A 27,054-nucleotide genomic window follows, 5' to 3' on the forward strand; every position below is an offset into this window, starting at 1 on the left:
AATTGTTTTATATAATTTACTTATTTGCCTGTTAAGTACACTTGTTAACATTATTGAGGACCTAACATATCTTTGGGTTTCACCCACTGATCAAATTGTTCTGCTGTAAGGAATCCAAGCTTAACAGCTGCTTCTTTTAGGGTTGTCCCTTCTTTGTGTGCTGTTTTCGCAATTTTGGCTGCCTTGTCATATCCTGTAATTGAGACAAAGGAAACACCAGATTAATCATGATTTTGGCCACTATGCATTTAGAAGACATGTTTATATATTAAAAGAAAAAAAAAACCACACTACTTTGTCTACTTGAAATCCTGCTACTATATTCTACTTAATTTGAAGTCACAAAAATACATAAAAGGACACTGTGGACCAATTTCTCCTCTAATCTTAGCTTAAAGCAATATAAAAATAGCCACCATAAAATTAACAGGTTTTCTGGTCACAGAAGATTTATGCAAATATAATGCAACATAAAATTAAATTTGTCTTATTGCCACCCAACTCAATGACATCCTTTGAATATGTCATGTTCATCTATTGCTGAATTTTTTCCCAGGAAATTTTAACCACTAGAAACCAGTATTTTCAAAAAGCACATAGGTATGGTTATTGTAAACAGGGCATTTCTTTTCTGCTGACTGTGCTCAGCAGTAGTTTACCCACTTGTTCAGACATTCTACTGAGTAAATTCATTTTTACATACAGTGAGAAAACTAGCGAACTGGAACACACAAGAATGTTGTCAATGACTGGGTTTTCTGCATCTTTTAATGAAAATCTCCCATCAACAAACATTTTAAAAACTTAAAATATAGCAGAATAGTCACACACAGAGAAACACTGCTTTTGGTGATCCAATTTCTAATTGACAAATATTGCCACCTATTAACATGACTCAAAATGGACAGCTCTCTGGTTAAGTTATATTAAAAATAAAGTTCAGTGACAAACACCACTCTTGGGTAGGAAGAACAAAAATTTCATCACTGAATCCCATTAAGCTACAAACCAAAAATCCCAAACTGAATAAAATTAATGCGCTTCCCTCAAAGAAAATAATTATAGGAAACAAAAGATACATATTCAAAACGAACAATAAATGACTGATGTCAGGAATATAATTTTTTCAAATTTTACTAAACAAATGGAAGAGACAGTTACTTATCTATACTAAAAATAGCTGTTTTTAGAGATATTGCACGTTGGTATGCCTACTCTGAATACACCAGAGTCAGACAGCTTTGTCTAGCAGTATCCTTAGGGTTGGCGCTTGTGTTCCTCAGGCTTCAGCCCCCTCTCCTCTAGCTATTTAAGAGTGGCACTGTACCAAAAACCCCTCAGATTCTTTGCACAGAATGCCAAGAACCGAGACTAAAATGCAGATGGGTCAAAGGTGGGTCATGGGATACATATCTGTACCCACATCAAGAGAAACAACAGTTATGAGCAGTAACAGTCTGTTTCTGTCAATGGTTGCAGATGTGCAGCCCATTTAGATGGCACACAATCAGCATCAGAAAGAGGCTGGGGGTTAAAATGACTCTGTAAAAGAAAAAACAACAGCAATCATGTAATATTTTAAAGGGTCTGCTCCACAAAAGCTCATCACCTAATAAATTATTTTGTTAGTCTTTAAAGTGCTACATGACCGCTGGATTATTTTCTTAGAATACAGCCCAGCAGAGCTACTTCTCTGTTACTCTTTAATACAGTAACTGCAAGACTGCCTTCTGATTCAAACTTTGGGATTGAGACAGAACATAAAACTTAGTAAAAACATATATAGAAGACCAAGTAGCAGCCCGACAAATGTCCGAGATCAAAATAATCACAATAATAACTGATCAAAGCAGCCTGAGACTCTGTCAAATGGGTTCTTCACCACTATCTCTGATTAAGTAAAGATTATGGCAGTTAATATTTATATAGTAATATTAGTTCATAAAATGGTTCATAAAATGGGTTACAGTTGGAGTTTATATGGTCAGGGAAGACAAACTGTAGAAATTAATTTAAATAAGCTCGGAGATCTCTTTTATCATAAATCAGATGAGTATGTGTTCTCCGTCATCACCAAAGATAAGACATCCTGTACATATCTTAGCCTGCAAAAGAGTTGCTATATCTTTGATGCTTACTTTGCTTCATCAGGCAGCTAGCATAAATAGCCAACTTCTACAGCTGTATACCTCAGCAGTATTTATATTTATGCCCATCAATGATTCCTGATGGAAAGGGCTCTGGAATATACATGCTGTTCAGTGTGCACAGTGTGATTAAAAAAAATAGAAGAGGGATTATTGTGTGGATGGATGAGGTAAACAGGTAGGCAGGACCAAGTGCAAGATAAAGCACAACCTTGCTAATGCAAACTCATGTACAAGACACTGAATATTATTGATTTTTATGAGCGAACAACAATAAAAATATAATACATCACAAGGTACACTTTGTGCATATATTTCCTCTTTAGTTTCATAATAGTAGTGTTATCTGTGCAAAATGAGAGTATGGCTGGGGCCTACGCACCCTACTCATGGGACATGACCTGTTCCCCCATCATCACAGGGCCTTGATTGTGTAAGTGTCTTAGTTTTCTAGAATATCACAATTTAATGGAGTTCTTCAACATATGTACATAAACACTTAATGGTCTTATGTAAAAAGAAACAAAAACAAAAAAAGTTACCTGGCCACAATGAACTCTCTTATTAATTCACTTTGTCAATAAAAGAAAAATCTGTTTTTTGACTATGCACTTGAGTGCATTCTTGAGTCAAAAAATAAAGTCTGAAACACTGATCCTTGTTAATCAAAACAATCTACTGCTTGGCTGTTCACAGTAACTGTCATACACTCACGTACCCACCCACATTTGAGAAGCTTATTTATACTGATAAATAGCTAGCCTCAGACTTTTACTTTTACCTATGTGGGGATTAAGTGCTGTCACCAACATCAAAGACTCATTCATTAGTTTGTTGATCCTCTCTGTGTTGGCTTGGATTCCAACCACACAGTTGTCAGTGAAAGAAACTGAGACATCTCCAAGGAGCCTTGCAGAGTTTAACACATTTTTAATCTACAGAATGGAGAAAATTATTAGATCTAGCCATTAACATTTTCATGATCTGATGCATCACTTCTTAAAAGCCTCATAACATCCACCCAACTGACAGTACATTTTAGCAAAGGATTGTGAGCTGTACTGCACTCTCATGGGCTACGTCTATGCTAAAGGATGTTGTCAGCAAAAGGCTGTTTTTCTGACAAAACGCAGAGCGTTCAGATTCCCCAAGTGTTCTGTTGACAGAACGCAGCACTTTTGTCAACATCTGTACCCCATCCTCCATGAGGAATAACACCTCTGTCGACAGAAAGCCAGTCTGGATATTCCAGGGGGCCCTCTGTTGACAGACAGGGCTTCCAGGACATTGGGCAGCCCTGTCTGCTGTGCTTCTGGATGGCCATTTTGCTGATAGAGCAGCCAGGCAGTCTGGCCGCTCTCTATCGGCAGAGAGAATCGTTCTTGCAATTGGCTTGGAAGTTTGGCCAAGATATCGTCTGACAAAAACTTCTGTTGACAAATCCCTGTAGTCTAGACATAGCCATACTTTAGTGATACAAACTGAGTTACTGGTAGATAAGGAGCGCTTTATGTGAAGCATTTCATATCCTGAACAACACCTAAGCGAAGCAGATATTATTCAAATTATTGAACGTATAAGCAAAGCATCTCTGTAAGCTACTTAGAAATCAGTAAATTTAAAAAGTACTATGCAAATTCTAAATTTCAGAAAGAGTATGACATTACATACAGCAATAGAAAATATTTAAAATCATTGGCACACCATCTACAAGTCAACTACCCTGAAACAGCATCCTGTTGATAGCACTAAAGCCAAATTTTTAGTAAAAAATACCAATTAAAAGGGACATCACTATCTTCTATTGGGAATATCACTGTAGATTTTCAGTATGCTATTATCATCAAAGTTAAATAGCAGAGACTTGGAAAAAGAGGCTTGTTCAAATAAATAAATAAATAAATAAATAAATAAATAAAAATCCTTACTAGGTCTATTCAGGAGTTTCAAAGACAAGTACACACAGTTTTTAATAGCCTTTTAATTTTCTTTTTACTAGTCTCAACAGCTTGGAAAAAAATTTAACTAGAGCAACAGGCAGTAAATGGCTAGGTGCAAGAAAACAGAATATTGCTTGCTGCATCCTTCTCACTGTTTTGACAGTTCTGACCTTTCTGCTATTATACAGCCTGTGCTGCAAGCTCAGCACCAATGCCATTTTAAATGATCTTTCCTGCTGTATTTCCTACCTTGTTTCTTCATCTTCTCATTTTGACGCTTTAGTTTTCCTTCTCCACTACTCCCTGTTTGCATGTTTTTGTCTGTTTTTTCCCCTCAATTTCTCCTCTGTTCATTCCTCCTCCTCCTCTTCTCTTCCTAACTCTCCTTTCACAGAGAAAGGTAGCCCCCTCAGTTCTTGTTTTTCTTTCTTTCTCCACCTATACTGAACAGGTTTCCTTTTATTCCTTCATGCCCTGCACAGTCCATTCTAGAGGAAAGAATAAGCACCCAGAGAAAAAAAGTGTGCATACGAACTACTTACTTAGTGTCTTGACACTAAGAAGAAGAATAAATCTGACAGTATGTGGATTCAACTCACGCAAAATTTTCACTGGAATTAATATATGAATTATGTAGCCTGAATTTTCATGTGTCAAAGTGATTAATTGTGCATGTTAGATATACCTCTAGTCAGCTGTGCATCTGCTGTTAAACATAGTAGGAAAATGGTCACATTAAGATCTGATGTGTCCTCCTAGGGAATGCATAAGACAAATATTTTTGAGGCCTCAAGCCCAACATCGTTATTCTGAATTTATATTTTAAACATATGTAAATGTGAAGCTGAACAGTTAATTAATTTAATGGTACAATTTTGAGTGGCTTTCCTGCCAGTTGGTGTGGGTTCTGCAGGAAGGCCAAAGAGACTCCACATTTACAGTCGTCTTTGCACTGGAATGGAAAACGAATTCCTCAGTTCTGTACCTCATCTGTGAAATGGATCCATTTTGGTTTAAAAAAAGAAAAGTTACTTATGCTTCCTGGCCCTCTCTCTCAGGAGCACTGTGATAATTATCATAGAAGTAAATGATAGAAGTGTATCATAAATGCTAACAACCCCACAACTCTTACATATTGGACAGCAAATTATCTCTCAGAATCATAAACTGTTGCATTTATCAAGCACAATTTAAGATTTTTCTATTATTAGTATGCTCTGCCTCTCAGCAATATACCTTGAAATTCTTCCCTAAGGATACACATAAAGATAATTGACTTTTTTTGATTAAAAAGGACCCTCAAAATGTTTTGAGCTTACAATCATGGGCTTGAACACATTCAGTTCAAAATGTCCATTGCTGCCTCCCACTGTAACAGCAACATGATTTCCCATCACTTGAGCTGCCACCATGGTTACGGCTTCACACTGGGTAGGGTTTACTTTGCCTGTTGTGGAGGGAAGGGGAAAGTAAATAAATCTCCCATTTTTGTTCTCTGACTTGAAATTCTCATGTGATTTTGAGAAAAAGACAGCAGTCAAGCACTGAATAGCATACAGGCACAGATTTACTAAACCCACTGCACTTTTTCCAATAGCTGGTTTGTTCGTGCTGTGAAAAGATGGGCAAACATTTACGTCCTTTACAGATGTTTGCATCCCAGAATGCCTTACTACTCAAGACAAAAATCGTCACTCATGTAATTTCTCATTTTGCTTCTTACTCTCCACCCTAGCACCCACAAAACAATTAGAACTCTTAAAACTCCATTTCTCCCCTTTGAGAAGGAAAGGAGGAGCTGCAAGATTATACTTTCAAGCTAGGAGTTCCAAACTTCATTAAGATAATAGCTGCACTGGCAAACTTCCAGGAACACATGAGCTGTGCATTTGACTGCCACCCTTATCCTTAATATGGAGAAGTAACCTCTGAAGACTTTATTTACCTCTTTTCTGCTGACTGTGCTACTGGTAGTTTACCTACTCTTTTGGACATATTACAGAGTAAATTTATTTTTACATACAGTGAAAAAACTAGTTAACTGAAACAGACAAGACTCTTGTTAATGACTGGGTTTTTTGCATCTTTTAATGAAAATCTCCCATGAACAAACATTTAAAAAACTTAAAAGTATAGCAGAATAGTCATACCAGAGAAGCACTGCTCTTGGTAATTCAATTTCTAACGGACATAAATGTTGCCACGTATTAACGTGACTCAGAATGGAAGCTCTCTAGTTAATTTATATTAAAAATATTCAGGCTGTATCTACATTGGCACAAATCTTCAAAATAGCTATGCTAATGGCCATTTTGAAGATTACTAATGAGGCACTGAATTGAATATTCAGTGCCTCATTAGCATTAGGATGCTTCCGGCCACAGCACTTGGAAAGCTCCACTTTCAAACGCTCGCAGCTCTGCATGGCTATACAGGGGTCCTTTTCGAAAGGACCTCGTACATTTCAAAATCCTCTTATATTCCACTCAGCTGAAGGGAATAAGGGGATTTCAAAACATGCGGGGTCCTTCTGAAAAGGACCCCGTGTAGCTGCGGGCATTCGAAAATGGCGCTTTTGAAGTGCCGCGGCTAGAAGCATCCTAATGCTAATGAGGCACTGAACAGTTAATTCAGCACGTCATTAGTAATCTTTGAAATAGCCATTAGCATGGCTATTTCGAAGATGTTTGCTGGTGTAGACATGGTCTCAGTGACAAACACCACTCTTGGGTAGGAAGACTTAAAATTTCACCACTGAGTCCCATTAAGCTGCGTACCAACAATCCCAAACTGAATAAAATGAATGCCAAGGCCATTTGGAGCAGAATATTATTGTGCATGTTTCAATCCTAAAACTGCTCCCTTTTAGAATTATCATCAAAAAGACACCCCACAGGCTGCCCTACTGGCTTGTATTTATACGTGGATCTAAACAGAAAAAGATCACACAACTATCCCTACCATCTGTTAATATTAAGCTCGATGCACAAAGGGCCTGCTTCAGAAAGGGTGAGAAAAAGTTTGAAAGTCCTTGTTCCCCTATTTGTTGCTTTTCCTTATGAAATCTTAACTCGTTGAGCTTAAGGAATGAAATTCAATTCACAGTCTCTATGCCAATCCACCTTTATTTTTCTAAAAACTGAATACAAATTCTATTTCTATTCAGAGGGTAGATCTAAAAATTTTAACAATACAATCCTTTGCCTAAAAATATGTTGGCTTTACCCTTCCAAATAATGCACTCTTCCCAGACTCATGCCAATTAAGTCTTTACATCCCATTCACCATACACAGATATTACAAAACAAGTAATATTACTTCCACACATTTTTGTGGATTAAAAATGAAGAACGAGAAGCTGCCCAAAACTGCATCATTTCACTGCTTCATACTATTTTACCATTGTCTGGCTCCGTACATTTATGACCCTTTTCCCCACCCCTGCAAATGTAACAGACATTTGCTGCTGGACACGCTACCTGGCATAATGCTGCTTCCTGGTTCATTTTCTGGCAGGATAAGTTCCCCTAGACCAGAGCGTGGTCCAGAACCCAAGAAACGAATATCATTAGCTATCTTCATCAGACTGCAAGCCACAGTGTTCATGGCCCCACTGAGTTCAACTAGAGCATCATGAGCAGCAAGAGCTTCAAATTTATTTGGCGCCGTGATGAAAGGCAAGCCTAAGGAGAAACAAATATTAAAAGTTTTTGAAGCATAATCATCAATTAAAGTAGCACACTCTTAGCCAAAGCTCTTGAAATGCTGTACAGTTAATACATAATAAATAACACAAAAATAATATTAAGCAGCCAATACCAAGCAGAACATTTCTTCTCCAAATTTCTGACAACCAAGATAAGGTTTTCTCACAATGGTATTTGTTTGAGAAAAACCTATTACCTGTCTTTCTGTAACTATTATACTGTAAGTATGCGCAAGTATGCCTCATACACAGTTGCTGGAGAACTTTTACCCTCAGCAATACCTTTTAGAATCTGCTCACGTACACTGTCACCACAAGCCAGCGTGTGCTAATATAATAGTGTGGAGCCTTCTGGCCTTATCTCTTTTGTACTAGTCAGCCACTGATAGAAAAGGGAAGGAAGGTAGGTCATGGTATGAACATGTGCAACACATCACAAAGAACAACCACTATGGAAAGGTAAGTAACTTATTTTTGTTCTTCAAGTGCTTGCACATATCCAATCCACTGCAGGTAACTCAGCAATTGTAGGACAACCTGTCCAAACTGGCACCATCTCTAGACTGACAGGAAATGACATAATGAGAAGCAGAAGTGTGGACTGATGGCCAAATGTCTGCTTTACCAATTTCTATGATTGGTACTTGCGAGAAGAAAAGCACCAAAATTGTCTGTCTCCACCAGACTACACCAATATTCTAGCTGGTGGCTCTATATTAACCAGCTGATAGCATTAACAAATGCACAAAGAAATCTAGGATGAGATTCTCTGAATGGAAACTAGTCAGCCCATAGCTACCTGCAACCACGATGAATAACTGTGGAGGATCTCAAGGACTTGGCATGTTTCATGTAGAAAACTAAAGTCACTCTCCTCTTCATTTATGCTCATGGGGTTTCAGGAAGAATGCAGACTCATGGGGTTTCAGGAAGAAAACAGACTACCCAGTTACAACATGAAAATTAGAGAAGTTATGAGTGAGGGCAAAGATAAACTTACACTTTTGAAAAACTTGGAATCTCTGATAATAAGGCTCCCAACTTGCCTACTCTTCTGGCTGAGTAATGGCACTTAAAATTCTACTTTCAAAGGAAGGTGGAATAGAAAGCAAGTTGAAAATGGTTCAAATTAGGGATGTTAACAACTAACTGGTAAGTCTCACCCTAAATAGATGAGGCTTACCAGTTACAGTTTACCAGTAGAGGCTGGAGCAGCCCCCTGCCCACCACAGGCAGGGAATTGCTCCAGCCCTGAAGGGCTACTGCAGGAGTGGCCAGGAGGGGGTTGGGGGGGCAGTATGATGCATCTGATGAAGTGGGTCTTTGCCCACAAAAGTTTATGATCCAAAATATCTGTTACTCTATAAGGTGCCACATGACTTCTTGTTGTTTTTGTGGATACAGACTAACACAGCTACCTCTCTGACAAATGTGTGAAACAACCAGTCTGAATATTTTTAAGCCACTAAAATTTACTAACTATATACATACACTACTGTACACAAATGCTGAGGGGGGGGGAGGGGGGAGGGAGGGAGAGAGAGAGAACTCTCCTGGTATTGAAGAGAATTTCAGTGACTGTTTTGGGCCATAAAATGGAAATGAGGGAGGCTGAGGTGGGTTTGTCTTCTACACCTGTATGCAGTGGTGTGTGGCAGCAGGGGGAATTTGAGCCACAGAACAGGTATTGCTGGGGGGAAAAAGTTTGAGAGCCAGGCACTGGGCTCACAGACACCAAGAGCGGTATGCACATATGCAATCACTCAAAGAACAGTCTGTTCTTTTGCATCACCCTTACCTGTCAGCAAAGCCACTTTAGCAGCAACCTTCTCAGCAAAACCGATTCTGGTATTTAATCCTGTGCCAACTGCAGTACCACCAGCTGCCAGCTCATAGACTCTTGGCATAGCTGATTTAATCCTAGCCACACCGTATTTAATTTGTTGCACATAAGCACTGAATTCCTTTGAAAGGAAAACAAAAAAAGATAGAACACTGAGAATTGGTAGTTTGTTAATTTTTGAAAACCCTGTTTCATGGTCAAATTGGTTAGAGACTATTGCTTAAAAGATATTTTTAAATAAAAGGGTTAGATGGTGTTAAATTACAATCTGCTCATGTACTAGAAATGGTTCTGTCCCTAAATGTGGAGATCCAACTTGCATATATCTTTATGTAATTATCTTTTTCCCTTTCCTCTACCTTTCGGAGGTTGCTTATCTTGAGTCATATTCTGCAATCAATTCTGAGGGCATGCATTAGTTAGCATATTCCATACAGATCAGGATTGCAGGATCACAGAGACATAGGTTTTGTTGCCAGTCAAAGTTGAATCAATTTAAGTCAAACCAGTTTAAAAACATTATTTCAGCGAAGGCAAAATCTGTGTTGGCTCTCAGATTTAAAGCTAGTTTATATTTCATTTTTAAGAAGCCAATCCTTTACCAAATTAAGCTAATTCAATTTTAGTCATGCTTGAATAAATAGAGCATCCATACAAGAACGAAGCTGAATTGGTTTAAACCACATTTAAACTAAAAATCTCTGTGTATACACAAAGTCTCAGACTTCCGAAGTATATAGGGTAGGAACAACCTTAGGCCTAAACCTGACTGGATCCTCTGAATGCTCTTACAAACAGAAGTGACTGCTATAACAAGTTTTAGCTTGACACTATTCTAATAAAGAAATACCATAAATTGAAAAAAAAAATCACTCATCTGATCATTAAAAATATTACTATAAACATTAGAAAAATATTTGGGTTTTTTTTTTTCCAGTTTGAACATTTCCAGATACTGTAACATTTGCACTAATGAGACATTCAGCCACCAAACTCCTTCAATAATGTTGGTCATCTGGATGCAAAGAAAGAGAAGCATACATAATACGCAAATGACAAAGTGGGTCTTTGCCTACAAAAGCTTATGCTCCAATATATCTGTCAGTCTATAAGGTGCCACAGGACTTCATTGTTTTTACTCAAATGACAGTCTACTTTTACCATTTTAAATGTGTTACCCTTACTTCTGCCGTCTTGATATAATCTACTCAAAAGTGATTCTTTTCTTGAAATCCACTGGTTAAAGGAAAGAATTCACACAGATATACACATGGGTAAAAAAATTTGCTCAGCCATTGAAGACACATTATTAAAGAGCAACATAATGTGTGCACACAAAGATCAAAGAACTGCTGCACACAAAACACCCGAAAAATATTGTGCATTAATTCTCAGGAAACAAACCTATGACAATATGTTTTCAACCAAGATTCTGTTGCTCTCCAATACTTAGTCTTCTATTGCTGTGCAAGTTTTCACTAATATGCACCTTGATGATAATCAACAATTACCTCCATTCAATTTACAACAATGATACAAACAAGCGGGTTACATTTTTGTAAAAGATGATATTGCTGAGTGTTTTATACCTGACCGAGAGTAAGTGGAACGGCATCCTGTGTATGAGTGCGCCCTATTTTTATAATCTGGGAAAATTCTTTGGATTTAGCTTCAAGTGCATCTTGTAGCTTTTGTAGTCCAGGTAACAACACTTCATTAACTTCTTGTGCAGCAGCAATATGCATTGCTGTGGGGAACGTATCATTTGAGCTCTGTAAAAGAAGTTCAAGTCTCATTATTTACAGGCTTTTCTCTAATGTTCATTATAGTCTGAGTGCTTCACATTTACATTTTAACTGACTTATACTCAAAACCTCTGTGAGTTAAGGAACTAGTATTCTCATTTATATGAGGAGCTAGGACACAGGGAAATTAAGTGATACATCTAAGATCAAAAAAGTCAGGGTGAGACCCCACCCCCTAAACCTCATCACCCCACCCCCCATCAGAGCCCAGCCACAGGACCAGATACCCACACCCTGTCCCACAGAAGCTAGTTGCAGGCTGTGCTCTGCATAGTTATCTTATGATCCTGCTGATAGTGGGGCTACATCATATAAAGGTTTGCTTGCACCTGGAACAACCAGAGGCATGCCTTCCCCACTGCAGACCTCCTCCTTGCCCTCAGTCTCCCCCACCAGGAAAAAGCAGCTATCTCCCTGCAACTCCCAGTTGTTGTTCCAAGCCCTCTCTGTCTTTGGCAGCTTCCTCCCTGAGAGAGGGCCCAGCCCACCCACATATGGATTCTGTTTAAGTACAAGCAAACAGTAATTTAATACCAGCTAATTCACTGCTTAATTCAATAAAACCTTTAAGGAATGGGTCTAAAGTTTCCTACCTGAGCCATTTTTGTATACACAAAAATAAAAACAAAACAGTAACCTCAGAAGAACTTTGGAATTTTTATAGTAAAAACCACAACTTGACAGATTTATTTTGGCAAAATAACCAGAAAATATTTGAAAATGTATATAATGACCTGGCTTTTATTAACATGATCATTAGGATGCACTGGATCTTTGCTTCCTAGTTTACCTCCCATTATTTCAATGGCTCTATTACTTATGACTTCGTTTACATTCATATTGGTCTGTGTTCCAGATCCAGTTTGCCATACCACCAAGGGAAAGTGATCATTTAATTTACCTTCAGACACCTACAGAAAAATAAGAATAATGTTAATTTCTGTACCACTGTAACCAGTAGACATTTCGTAAAATACAAATCAAATACTGTTCTCTTACATTTGTAAATCCATCATAAGTACTGAAAACAATGGAGTTTCTATGCAATTAAGAACAGGGAAATGGGTTCATAATTAGGATGACGAAGGCTGTCATCTTTCCACTATGTTTTAGGAGAAAGCACCTTCAAATACAGCAAGAGTTTCAACTAAAAGTTAAATTTCCTATTCTTCAGCTTTAGAAATGGTTATGGTAGAAAAGGACTATGAGGCACACTCTCCCCATCCCTGCTCCTCCACATATTATATATTGTAGGATTCTCCTTTACCAATCTGCTTTCCAGATGTTTTTTTTTCCCCCATGCCCAGCATTCAAGATGATTCAGATTCCAATCCTCTTGGATGAGACTAGAGGAATAGTGTACAAGAGCTGTCCTCCCCAGATACTTGTTAAAATTAGAGACAAACAAGGCATCCCCATTAAAGGAAAATCTCATCAACTGCTATCATATTCAGAAATCTGTGAGATTTATCACAGGATTGATACCCTCTTGGAGGCCTGACTGCCAATTTGAACTGAACACACCCTTGAGGATATAAGTCACAGTTGGTGCTAAGCATGTTCATGACAACAATCATCTCCAAAATACTGATACGCAGTTGTTTCTAGAGAGAGCAGTTCCATGGGTATGCAAGTCCTCCAAAGGGGCTTCTCCATTCCAAATTCAGCATATAATTTGGACAGGAGACATTCGAAAGTCAGTTGCCAGTTTGGAATGATCTCTAGACTGGTATCGTGTTATTACTCACATGCCAGGCAACTTATCCTGTTCATGCCCCCCCCCCGAAACAGCAAGGCATAGCAACATGGCCCCACATAGTGAAAGTATCAGACGCACTACAATATTAGTTCTAACATCATTATCATGGTATCTGCTGTCACTTGCTAGCTGAAACTTTTCCTTTATGTCAGACAGATGGCTTCCCAAATCTTAGCCTCACAGTCTCAAGCCTTCTGCTGAATAGTATCTAGAAGGGCACCTGAGCACTCCAATTCTGTGCATAAAGGACAAGTAGTAATGTTTGCTAGGTAATGAGGACTCTAAGTTCCACACTGTTACAGGAATTAATCTGCTGATACCCTTCAGAATGCTGCTTTCAGCCAATCATCCACAAACCAAAACTTCTAAGCTCAGCAGGTAGGCCATGACCACTGTCAGTCCAGCGACAGGACTTTTCCCTGTTTACGTATAACAATTCTGGACCTCACTGAAGATTACACGTCAATAGGGATATTTTCCCAAGAATGGATATATTGATACAATTCTGTGTTTGGAAAGCACCCCTATTTGAATGTAAGCCCTAACCATGACCAGAGTACAAAGTCATCCATCTTTCTCTTGATGATATTTCAACTTAGGTTTTCAAGATCTAAGATGGATTAGTGTCCACCTTTCCTCTTGATTTTGAGAAAAAAAAGTTGACTCAAAATTTTCTCTGTGAGTTAGCATGTGAGTCCTTTGACAGATGAAACTAAATTCCCTGCAGTAACAGATAGTGCCTGAAAACAATAATCAGGGAGAGAGAAGGAAGAAGTATCTCTATTCCAAATTATTAAAAAACAAGCAAACAAACAAAAAAAAACCACCACGTAGGCCTCTCAACACCCCAAAATTTTTTCAGAATCTGAACATCTAAGGTGTCTTGGAGACTTTCATCCTATTGCTGATCTGTCTCCAAATAAGAGATCCTGGCAAACTACAAAAGGTGGTTGGCTGACAATACGATTTGGAACTCCCAAAATAATGCTGGTGGTGATTATAGGAGGCTAGGGACAATTCAGATTCCACCTATTCTTCATAGCAACAGTGGTCTTAGGGGGAGGGGTTCTGTGTTTTTTGCAGTTAGCATCAATGAGGAAACCAGGCAGAACAAAGCTTGCAGCCAAAAAAAAAGAAAAAAAAAAATCTCAGTGTCCATGAAGCAGTCTCTTCTTACCACAACATCTACCTCAAAGGTAAACTACAGCAAATGGTGGAACAAGTCCAGAGCTTCATGTGTTAACTCTAACTTCCTGATGTTTGCCCCAAATATGGGACTCAAATACATGCTTCTTTAGGCAGTTTGTCCTCCCCTTTGGTCATGAAGGCAAGACTGAAGGTTGAAGCTGTACACTACTAAAACGTTTCCTGAAATCTAAAATTTAAAGTTCTATTTCTCTTCGGAATAATCACAGTCTATAAGGAGAGGCTGATCCAGTTCCAGATGGTAAATCTTAGACCATGAAGGTGTAGTTGTGAGGACACTGGTAGAAGAGCTCCCCCCCAAAAAAAAAAACATACACACAAAAACTGAGCATCATCAAGAAGCTCAGGTCTTCACAGATAGGAAAGTCAAAAGAGAAAAAAACACTATTATCTTGGGAAAAAGAGATCAACATTTGTTAGCATCCACTCAGTTCTGTAACACGTGAAAAAACAAGAAGTAAAACAGTAACAGAGAGATAGCCGTGCTAGTCTATATACTATCAAAACGAAACGGCAGTCCAGTAGCACTTTAAAGACTAACAAAATAATTTATTAGGTGATGAGCTTTCTTGGGACAGACCCACTTCTTCAGATCATAGCCATGATCTGAAGAAGTGGGTCTGTCCCAAGAAAGCTCATCACCTAATAAATTATTCTGTTAGTCTTTAAAGTGCTACTGGCCTGCTTCTCAAGTAAACAGTTTACTAGTACTGATGCTTTACTGCATCAATTCTGAAAGCAGATGTTGATAAACTAGAGAGGATTAAAAGTAGAGCCACAAAATGATTAAAAGATTATAAAACATGCTTTTAAAGGAACTCAATTTAGTTTAACTAAGAGAAGGCAAAGGGTAATTAGTCTGTTAGTGCCTATGCAGTCTGTCTTTAGTGTCTATCTATGCACAACAAATGTTTGCGAATGGGCTCTTCAGATTACTGTTTAAGGATACAACATTATCCACTAGAAGTTGAAGCTACACAAATTCAAACGGGAAATAAGGCATACATTTTTAACTCTGAAGGTAGTTAACTACTGCAACAACATACCAAGGGTGACTTGAAAAATCAAGAGTGGGTAGTTTTCTAAAAGATACAATTTTGGAATTATTTTGGGTAATGTTTGAGGTCAGTGTTATACACAGATCAAGCTTGAGGACTTCATAGGTCCCTTCTGGCTTTGGAATCTATGCATTTTTTCAGAATCATTTGTTCCTATAGAAAGCTATTTTGCACTACAATAATTTGAGGTATAGGTATGATGTTTTGAACACTTGCTTCTTACCTCATCTGCTGCCTTTATAATGGCATTAGCAATCTTCGGATCAAGACCATAATCCTGATTTACTTCAGCAGCTGCTCGTTTCAAGATGCCAAATGCTCTTATAACTTGAACCTGAAATTTCAAAAATATGTTTATTAATGTGAACATTTTAGCTACAGAAAGTGGAGGAAGACATAAAGTTTGTCTAATTCTTCTAAAACAATCTATCAAGGATGCAATCAGGTGGTCTACATGACAACATGTGCTATGTAACCCACACGTCTGCTCAAATAATGCAAGGCAGAAAAAAATTACATTGCAATTCTCTTTTCTTCGTACTTGAAGTCTCTTCTGGTGTATAGGATCTTCAAGTGACAAATGCACCCACTGATCAGAAAATCAGTTGCCTTCTTGGAGATGGGTCTTATTACAGCTTTCATCTCCAAGTATATTCAAGTACAGGTTGCACTTCCCTGGTCCAGGATCTTCGGGAACTGAGCAGTCCTGGATCAGGGATTTTGCCAGACCAGGGGAGGTAAATGCCCACCAGACTCCCCTCTTGCCAGCCCTGGTCACTTTCCTGACAGCGCCTGTTACTCCCCGGTCCACGAGGCTGCCTTCCAATTCCTGGCCCCAGCTGCGGGAGTGCAGGTTTCCTGTCTCCCACTCACTATCTCTGGCCATGGGACTGCCAGCCTCCCTTCCCAGTCCAGCTGCAGGCCCCAGCTTCTCAGCCCTGGCTGCAGTTTCCTTGCCGTGGCTCCACGGCTCCATGCTGCTCCCTGGTCCGACCACTCCTCAGCCAGCTTCACGGCCAGCTCCTGGCCTGCCACTCCCAGGCCAGCTTCCTGTCGGTTCCCTGGCTGGTCCCACCCATCTCCACCCACTTCCTGGCTGGCTCTCCAGCCCTGGCAGCTCCTCAGCCCTGTGGCTCACAGATGCTGCAGCCCCTTGGTTCTCTGACTAGCTCCTCTGCCAGCTCGCCAGCCCCAGGGCTCCACAGTTCACTTCATGCTGATTCCCCAAATACGACAGCCCAACACGCTTCTCCGCAGCTTCCTGCTTGCAGCTCTTCAGCCACTGTTGGTCCCTCCCTTGGCTGTGTCTGCCTGGCCAGGTTAAGGCTTTCTGCCACATCAGACTCTGATCTGGCCCCAACTCCCAGCTGCCAGACAAGAGTCTTCTGGATTTCAGAGGTTTAACCTATATGTATCTGGAAAAGTTTGGTACTCTAGATACTCTACCACTAGGTTGTTTCAATTTGCCCAGATGTAGAGAAACTGAGGCAACCTACACTGATTTATAGCATGAAAGTAATCTTCTAAAGCAATGAGGACAAAATGAGAAGCAAAGGTGTGGACTGAAAACCTAGTTGCTCTTTTATAAATGTCAACAATTGACACTTGAGCCAGGAAAGCTACAGAAGTTGCTTGTGCTCCAGAAGTGTTCAATTACTCAAGATGGAGGGGTCATATTAGTTAATTGGTAGCATAAATGAATCGGGGGGGGGGGTTGGAAATCAGGCTATGCGGGCTGTGGGGGGGTTGAGCTGGAGCTGCGCAGGGGTGGTGAGCCAGAGCCACAGCCATGCATGGGGAGTTGAGCTGTGCAGGCCTGGTGGTTGAACCAGGGCCAGGGTAGCAGGATTTTGAGTTGCACTTAATTTGCGTTAATGTGAGTCAAGCATAACTCAAAATTGCGCATTTTGAGGATTTACTGTATTTGCAAATGATGTACTTAGCATTGTTATAGCCAATGAACTCCCATGACTATCTAAATTGTTGACCTGAGATCCTGGGTGAAGGAGGAACACTCTAGGAAGGCCAGAGTGGCCTCTGGTTGGACCTGAAACCCACCCTTGTCAAGGCCATTGCCCTTTAGCAAAAAGCCAATGTTAAAGTTGCTGCATTATCCATTGACATGATGACCGTGAAAGAGGATAAGTGCTGCATCCTGGCAGAATACAGAGGATTGCATTTCCCAGTCAGTGGATGAAGAGTGAGAAGTTTCTGATAATAGAGCTGCTGATGCTGACAGTACCAGAGCAAAGTATTCTGAATTTGGGGATGGTAATATCAGAGAAATCCCATGTGGTTTCTATCTAGATTAAACTGATTTGAGAGGAGGTATAAAAAGTGGTACCAGGGGGTTCTGGTGTGTTAAGGAGTGAACAGTGGCAGCAGAAACTGGTCAGATGATTTCTAGTGCTGATGAAACTGGTATGAAGAAGCTTGTAAGCTTATGCTGTAAAAACAGTAATCAGTCTAGTTCCAAGTTACTTACTGGCATCCTCTCGGTAGCACCACCTATCTTAAAGTTCATTGTAGATCTCACAGTCTGGGCACCATAATACTTGTCACTTGGGACCTTTAGCTCACCAAAGGTGTCATATTCTATTCTAAAAGAGTCTTGAGTGGCCTGAGGAGGGGAAAAAAATACACAAATATTTCCTCAGAAAGAAAACAAACATCTCATACCTAGTAAAGGTAACAAGATAACCCAACAAGTGAGTGAAGGCAAAACGCTACAGGTGCACATAGATAGCCATGAAACAATTTTTAACACTGCAGCCAAGTTTGATGTTTGTCTCCTGTCCCCCCGCCGCCAATTTTTAATCCTTTTCTTATTTTGAAGTACTCATTTCTATCCAAGAGAAGAATCATGTCTGCTAGTATGTTTAATACATAATTCAGTACTGGATCACAATCAGCCAGTAGTAACTGGTTTGTCTGCCTACTGTATGAAGTAATTCATCCTTATGAAACATTCAGTTTCTGTTAGCTTCAATTAAAAAAAGCTGAAAGTACAGAGATCTACATTTCATATGACATTTCTTTACAGAAAACAGTATAAAAATTAATAATATTCTGGGACAAGAAAATACATTTTATTTGAAGCCATAGGACACCAGAACTCTTTTTATTGTTAATAACAGTGGTTGTACAATAAGTTTTTATATTACTTTCAACACTTAAAATATTGTATAATACTTTATACAGCTAGCTGACCTATTTATATATTGAAGAACTGAAGTTTTTTTGGGGTGTTTTTAATATTCTATTTTGTAAAAACCATATGAGATTCTACCAGATAACCATAATACAGTTTGCCCTCCTTTGACTCAGCTAGAAACAACACTATGCAAGTCTGTAGAGGTGGGGTACAGAACGTCCTCCTGAGTTAACATGAATCAACCTAATGTTTGCATATCTGTGAATGGAATGAAAAGAAATGCAAATGTTTTGAAAAAGTCCACTATGTGGCCACATCTTATAATGGTGAATTTCACAGGCCACATCCACTCTGTGTATAAAACACATGCATACGTACGTACTAGTTTTGGTATTTAGTTTATCCATCTGCAAGCTACTAAGAACTGAATATTCTGATCCTACTCCCCACAGTTCTTCATTGGCATAAGGGAGCCAAACAACCTTCTGTGAGGCAGTAACAGAATCATGCCTGGGGTGATTTATATAAAAATTAATAAAATTAAGTATTTAAAAATCAGAAATACTATTTAAATCAATTAAATATATATTAAAATAAACTTATTTGAAATTATATGAAATGCTGACAACATATCTTAAAATTTAAACTTACCATATTCAAATAATTTAAATTAAATAAAATTATTCAAGCAGTATATGTGCTGTCAAGCCTTAAAGAAAAATCAAACTAACAAACCGGTGGACATCACTGGCTAAGCATATCAATTTGTTGAATACTAAACCAGTTTTTAATAGCAAATAGCCCTGCTACAGTAAAAACAGAATACTTTCTTAATTTTGAATTATTGATTTAGGTTAGTTCAATTACTAGCTCATGAAAAATTAAGGAAGTGATTGAGAGGTGAAAAAACAGAGAAGCTGTTTTCCTCTCTGCATCAATGACTGAAAAATGAGGCGTACTGGGACACCATGATCTATTACTACTATTTCTAAAATCTTGAAAGACAATGATGAGCAGAAAAAAATATGACTGTAATTAATACCTCCTATGTTTAATAAATCAGTTAATTTTAAATGTAAGAGATGTTTAGATGAGAAAAAGTATTTCTATGGTCAACACATTCAAGGTGGTTTCAGTTAGCAACTAAAACATTTTTTTGAAAACTGTGTATTCTCACCAGAATTCCAATTTCTAACCAAATGCAGCTTCAAACAAATCACGAGTAAATAAGAAATAACTCATTCACCATTTTCAAGAGAACATAAAAAGTAAGAACATGAATACAAAATGTGAAGCTATACATACATAAAACCCTCAATTTTACAGACCCAGATTTAGTGGACTTTGGGAACAACAGACATCCACTGCCCCCCACCCCACCCCGGTTGCTCCCGAAGTGTGCTTAATCAGGGCCTATAAAATCCTAAATTGTCCCCCCAACCCCCCCCCAAAAAATACAGTTGACCCTCGATTTACGTGAGGGTTCCGTTCCCATATACCCCCATGTAACCTGAATTTCGCATAAGTCGGGGGGGTGGCTTTTTTCTCCAGTTGCAGGGGTGGCTGTGAAGATTTAACGGACTTTTGGGTTTAATGGACTCCCCTCCCCCCCAATTAGTCTGTTAAATCAAAGGTTTACTCTGTGCGTGGGTGTATGTAAAATTCTTCATATGAAAGTAACTAATTTCTTTAAGTATCGGAGGGGTAGCCGTGTTAGTCTGGATCTGTAACAGCAACAAAGGGTCCTGTGGCACCTTATAAACTAACAGAAAAGTCCTGAGCATGAGTTTTCGTGAGCACAGACTCACTTCATCTGATGAAGTGAGTCTGTGCTCACGAAAGCTCGTGCTCAAAACTTTTCTGTTAGTCTATAAGGTGCCACAGGACCCTTCGTTGCCGTTAATTTCTTTAAGAAAATCACTAAAAAGTACAAACAAGACTAAAATCCATTTTTAAATCAATATTTTCTGCTTTCTGACTTCACTCTACAAAATTAAGTTGACAAGGCTTAACTCAGATCAGCATATAAAGGCACCACAGTAATCAGTGCAGTGGTTCATGTCTCCACTACATTGACTTAACTGAATACGAAGCATCATGAGACACAGACAGCTGAAGCTCCTCTTCACTTCACAGAGGGCTGCCCACCTCCCTCAGCTAGAGCCACAAAGCCCCTGCCCAAAGAAACCCCAAGTGCTATTCTACGGACCAGATGACACCTGCCAAGTCACAGTCGCATCCTCCAGCTGCACAGAACCTGGGGCTATCTGCAACCATACCCCCACCCCTTCCACAGGCCCAACCCAGCAAATTTGCTACTCATCATCATCAATAACTGTGGGCTCAGCGCCCATTGGTGTCTGATGCCTCTCACTACTTCCCTACATCTTTCCGTGTCTGGAGCGCAGTGGCTTAGTTTCTGTAGAATAGCTCCACACCAATCAACTATATCATCTATCCATTCTCTGTGGGGGTCTGCCTCTCCTATTCAAACCATCCATTATGCCAAATACCGGGTCTTGATTTTTCGTTCGTTGTTCATTCTGCAAATAAGCCCATATAGTTGTAGCTTCTGTTTTATAACCTTCTGCAGCAGGTTCTCTTTTGGCTGTATCTTTCTATATAAATTCCTCATTGGTGATCTTCTGCACCCATTCTATAACAACTCCTTTCGAACACCAATATTCTTCTTTTCGAATCTTTCGTTATCGCCCATGTCTCACATCCGTACAACATGCCCTTAATACACGTTTTCAAGACGCTCAACTTCATTCTTAAGCTAATTGCTTTACTTTTCCAGACCTTATTCATCACCTTCAAACTCGCTCTTGCTTTTGCTATTCTAGGTCACTATTTCCTTCTTACAGTGTAGATCATACGTTATGTTGCTCCCCACATGTGAACTTCTCTACATTTTCTAGTTCAATACCATTGACACTGATCTTCCTATTTCCTTATCCCCAAATCCCATTGTTTTTGTTTTATTGATGTTTGTAATCAGTCTGTACCGCTTCTGTTCTTTGTTTAACACCTGCACCGTTTTCACTAGCTTCTCCTCATCTTCAATTATATCTATATCATCCACGAAGCTCAAATTGTTAATTCTTTTCCCATGCACAGATATCCCTTCTACCTCTTCCTTGATCTTGTCCATCGCTCTCTCCAGATGTGCAATGAAGATACTTGGCGATATTGGATCTCCTTGTCTCATACCTCTACTTGTTTTAAATCAACTTCCCAACTCCCCAAATTCTCACCCTGCCTCCACATTATCATTGATATCCTTCAACAACCATATCAGTCTGCTACCCACGCCACATGACTCCAACACTACCCAAGTCACTTTCTGATCTATGCTGTTAAATGCCTTTTGAAAATCAACGAAGCAAGCATATATGTTCCTGTTCTTTCATCAAGCTTTCTCTGTTCAGTCTTAGTGCCAATATCTGCTATATGCTACTTCTATCTTTTCTGAACCCCACTTGCTCATCTGCTATATGTTCTTTTATCTGATCTTAGTCTCTCAGTCACTATCATCATGAGCACCTTGCCTAGATGACTTGTTAGGGCAATCATTCTGTAGTTCTTGCACTCCAGTGTACTTCCTTTCTTGGGTATTGTCATTAGCACAGATCTTGTCCATTCCTTAGGTGCCTTCCCTTCTTCCCATGCTATATTACGTAGTCAGTGTATTTCCTGAATCATGCTTTCTCTGCCATATTTGATCATCTCTCCCGTGATTTTATTTCCAGGGCTCTTGTTCTTTGTTTCACTGCTTTTTCTACTTCCTCCTGCGAAATATTGGACTCTCTCGGTGCTCGGTGAAGATCTCTCTTTCAGTTCTTCAATTACACAGGTCCAACTGTGCTTTGTATAGATGGGTGCAATATCTCGTCCATCACTGCACAATCTTCTCCCTGTTCACGAACACTTCTTTGTTCTCATCTTTGATCGCCATCTGCTTCAGTTGCCATTTCCTATTAATATTCCTAATTTTCTTATACTCCTCCCTGGTCTTACATTCGCCATAATCTCTCTCTAGATCTTCACATTGCTCCTCTAACCATATCTCCTTATCCTTCCTGGCTGCTTTCCTTACCTCATTGCATTTCACCCTATATTTCTGTTCTGCTATTTTCAACACTCTCGTCTCTTGAACCTACTTCAGTGTCCCCTGGGTAATCCACTTCTTATTGTTGTTTTCTTCTTCTGGAACAGTCTGCTCAATTGTCTGTTCTATAGCAATGCCTATTCCTGCAACTCTCTTACCTAGGTCCTTCTCTGTGGCGATATTCTTAATCTTCTCTTGAGCGCTGTTCTGTATGCATTCCCTGTTTCTTCCTCACATAGCGTCGCTATGTCTCTTCTTTTCTTAAACTGTCTCTTTACATTTTCTTTTTAGTTTTATCTTGATGTTTACGATCACTAGACTGTGGTCTGAGTCTATATCCACTCCTTGGGAAGTTTGGCACTGCTGTATTGATGTTTTCCCATCATCTTCTTATCAAAATCATATCTATCATATTCTTGGACTTCCCGTCATTTGATTGTCACATCCACTTCCTACAGTCCTTTTGTTGGAATCTCGTGTTGCAGATCACCATCTCATGCTCTGCAGCAAACTCCAGCAGTTTCTGACCTCGTTTCTTTCTTTCTCCATATCCAAACCTTCCCACGACTCTCTCCCAACCTTCGTTATCTGTTCCAACCTTCGCATTCCAAACTCCTCCGATGATCAAAACATCTTTCTTTGGTTTCTCCTCCACCGTTTTTGTCAAGTCTTTATAAAATAGCTCAATCTTTTCCTCTGTACTGGCTGACGTGGGAGAATACACCTGAATGACTGAGATGTTAAATGGTTTTGCTTCGAATCTCGCTACCATCATTCTTGCACTCACCGGTTTGTATCCTACTAACGCTCTTCTAGCTGTTTTGCTAAGAAGGAATCCAACTCCGGCTTATCCTTCGTTTCAGTTCCTGACCAAATGACTTTGCAACCACACATCTCTCCTCATGCCGTCCAACACATCTCTGCCAGTCCAAGTATATCACATCAGTATGTCTCCATCTCCTTCCAAAGCAGCTCTAGTTTTCCAGTTGCCCACAGTGTTTGGACGTTCCACGTTCCAATGGATAGCATATGCGTTAGCTGTAATTTTCTTTTGGTAGCCAACTAATCAATCCAACCCCAATCGCTCGATTGGTATCGCAGACCTTGTTTATCTGGGCAACGTCCAAGCTGGCATCTTTTATCATTTAGTTATATTGGCATCAGATTTCATTGGTATTATTGTTTGACAATCAGCGCATCAACACACATCTAACCAACCCTCTTCCCTCATCCAGGCTTGGGACTGGAATGGAGCTCATGGCGGAGTTAATTTGCTACACACCCTGAAAACTGTATATGGCAAGTCAAGTGTCTTTAGATAAATGATATTCCCCAGAGCAGACTGGGTCTGGAGAAAGGAAGGGAGGCCCAGCTGCAGCCAGCCGGGGGCAGAAGGAGGTCTGCATTTGAGGTTTCTCTGGGCATGGGGGCTGTGGTCAGCCACCCAGGACACCTGTGGCTGGGGGAGGAGCAGCAGGCACCCCTGGAACTTCTCAGGGTGGGGGCTTGTGTCTTCAGGCAATGGGGCATGCCTCATTGCTGTGACCACACATGGAAGGTGTGGGGGGAAAAAGTGGAGACTGCGGCTCACCCTCCTCAAGGGAGGCTCCACCCATGACCCAAACACCAATGCCTGCAGCCTGCTGGAGCGATTTAAAAAGGCTGCCAGTATCACAGCACTTTTAAATTGCCTGGGCCCTTGGCAATTGCCTCTCCTCCTTTCCTGCCCACCTCTACCCCAACATCAGTGGGCCTTAGCACTACACCTCTCGCAGAGATGGATTTATTAGAAAAGTATAGGGGGCAACTTACATTGGTGGGACCAACACTGTAAACACTTATAGTTAGTTCAATGTAACCTGTTTGTACCTAATGGTGTAAGGTAGGTCAAGTCTAGATCAGTGGTTTTCAACTAGTGTGCCATAAGACCTATCCAAGTGTGTCATGAAATTTCATCAATTTCCACTTGCTGCGGCTCTTGGCAGAGCCAGGGAAGGGGTGGGGGAAACTGACAAACTCCTGCAAATTGGGGCTCAGACAGAAAAGCTGCCTGAGTTCCAGCTGGAACAGGGCTCATCAATTTCCTCCATCCCTTTGCAGTGGCTCTTTGCAGAGCCATTGTGAGGGACACTGCCAACCACACAGAAATCCGTTCAAGCTGGGAGGCAGGTGAAATGCTGCTTCCAGGCCCAAATGAGCTGGCAGGGAGCCCTCCCCCACTGCCTGTTGTAGCAACGTGGAAGGATGGAAAGTGGTAGCCTGTTGGAGCTGGCTGGCTCCAATAGGCTGGCAGGGAGGGATGCATGCTTTCAGTGGTTACCTGTTTACTTAACATTATTAGCATGGTGTTAAGCAGATTCTGAAGTGTGTCTGTGCTCACTGTTTAAGAGAGTGCACTCTTTGATGGATTTGAAATATTAAAGCATTTGATCCTTGTTTAGCCTGTTGTATGCACTACTAAATTGCAAAGCTCTCTAGCAAGAATGTAAGAATAGTAAAACTTAAGTAATTGTGTCCTTTATGAACCATCTGTTCAACCGAAAAAAGTGGTTGTGCTGTGGAACGGTTTCTCATTTAAGTGTGTCATGTTACTGAAAAGTTTGTGAACCACTGGTCTAGGTCATCATTAAAATCAGTCTTATGTCAGCTTTTCTCTGTCTAACTGGCTAAGAAAATCTGCTAGTTCCTGATCTGAACCTGCTGCGTTATGCCTCCTGCAAGGCACAACTAAGAATTAATGTTTTCTACCCTATAAAATAAAGCCAAGCTTGTCAAAAGTTCTACCCATGTGTCCTTGTGGCCAAAAGCACAGTTCAGCGCTTAAGTAATCTAAGCAAATATAAGTGTACTTTCACCTTTCAGCTAGTGACCATTTTGATGTTAAAACTCATCGCACCATAATGCAATGGAGAACTCAACTATATCATAGATGACAGTAAAAGCTTGCCTTACAGTAAAAGATGTGTTTCTTTACACAGCCTTGTATGCTACTTATTAGACCTTAACTAAAAAAATGTGCTAGGAAAATATGGGAGGGGGAATCACAGTGATTATCAGTGTTAACAATCTAGTTGTTTATAAATTACATGTCTGTTTGTTTTAAGTTAAATATTGAATTCCAATTTCCCCCACTTTCCAAAACAGGGTCGTTTGGTTTGTTCAATAATTTGGAAGTTTCTCCTTTTAGGCCGCAAGACATTCTAAAAATACAGAATCAACCTTTTAAAAAGCCCCTTATAGAAAAAATGTCAGGTCCTACCCTAACTTGCTACTTCTTGCTGCAAATTTTTGACATTTTACGAATGACCTGGAAAGGGACTATACAGGAGGCTGAAACCTGAAGTGCAGTTTCTCTCTCCATAGCTGAAGGCGCTGGGGTTGGGAATGTTAGAGGCGATTTGCAATCCCCTATCTCCATAGCAAGTGCGCTTTTAGACCGCAGCATGACCCCCCCAGAGTGCAGCGGACCGCGAGCTGGGGAAAGCGCGCATCACGCTGCTGTGCGGTTCAAAAGGCTTTCAGTGCCGCTGGGCCCCAACCCCACGCGCTAGAGCGTTTACCACCCAAGCCGCAGGCTTCTCCGAGCGCGCTATGCCCCGGGGCCGGAGGAGATAGGCGGAGCGGCGGCGGAGCTTGGCGCGCCCCAGGCTAACCTGATCCTGGCTCTCGGGCGCGTCCCCAAGACCAGATATGTCGGAGCCGGCGGGACTCGCGCACAGCTGGGGCGGAGGGAACAGGCCGGTCTCAAAGCGGGTTCCACACACCCAGGACCAGCCGCCCGCCAGGCCCGGGCGCGTCCCCTCCTCTCCACCCCCACCCCTGGCAAGAGGCGGTTGGCGGTGGCAGTTAGAGGTCACCGCCCCTCCCCCCTGCGCCCGACGCGAGACCCGGGTACGTCCTCACCATCCCGGCGGCGCGCGGCGGCGGCAGCTGGCACAGGAGGGCAGCGCGCGGCGGCGGCTGAGGCACGAGGCAACCCCGCGTGCTGCCCAGGCGCTGCAGAGGCCGGAGTGAGCGGTACATGACGAGGGTTGGAAGTCAGAAACCGCGACAAGGGGCTGGGAAGGGGGAGGGGCAAAGCGCCTCTCTGACAGCAAGTGCCCAGGGGACGGGAAGCCCGCCTCCACGCTAGCCAATCAGCAGCCGAGAGTAGCCGCTTGGAGGCGGGCTCAACCACGCGAAGGCCAATTGACAAGTTGTGAAAAGCAAGGTAAGGGGCGGGGTCCCTTCTTATCCCCGACCCTTCGCCGCAGCCCTTAGGAACCGCTACGCATGTGTGTGGGAAGCCGAGCATGCGCACTAGCCATTCTGAAGCCTTTCCCTTT

At 40.8% G+C, this 27,054-nt stretch overlaps 1 protein-coding gene across 3 annotated transcripts; it reads right to left on the reverse strand.

Moving 5' to 3' along the window:
• On the reverse strand, window positions 1–26,811 carry FH (fumarate hydratase). 3 transcript variants are annotated; one of them, XM_074987992.1, is made up of 10 exons: window positions 26,633–26,809; window positions 17,950–18,084; window positions 15,688–15,798; window positions 12,176–12,352; window positions 11,226–11,408; window positions 9,592–9,757; window positions 7,567–7,770; window positions 5,407–5,534; window positions 2,929–3,082; window positions 1–193 (listed from the first exon to the last, which is right to left on the reverse strand). In XM_074987992.1, exons 1-10 carry the CDS (start codon window positions 26,750–26,752, stop codon window positions 51–53), a joined length of 1,521 nt encoding a protein of 506 aa, XP_074844093.1. In that variant the 5' UTR covers window positions 26,753–26,809; the 3' UTR covers window positions 1–50. The 3 variants fall into 3 exon arrangements, with proteins under 3 accessions (XP_074844093.1, XP_074844095.1, XP_074844094.1); XM_074987994.1 differs by lacking the exon at window positions 26,633–26,809 and adding an exon at window positions 26,383–26,525; XM_074987993.1 differs by lacking the exon at window positions 1–193 and adding an exon at window positions 4,773–4,842 and having other exon boundaries at window positions 2,947–3,082; window positions 26,633–26,811.
• Between the last annotated feature and the right edge of the window lie 243 nt (window positions 26,812–27,054).

This window comes from Carettochelys insculpta, chromosome 2 (genome assembly GCF_033958435.1).
Source record: "Carettochelys insculpta isolate YL-2023 chromosome 2, ASM3395843v1, whole genome shotgun sequence".
Lineage (NCBI taxonomy): Eukaryota > Metazoa > Chordata > Testudines > Carettochelyidae > Carettochelys > Carettochelys insculpta.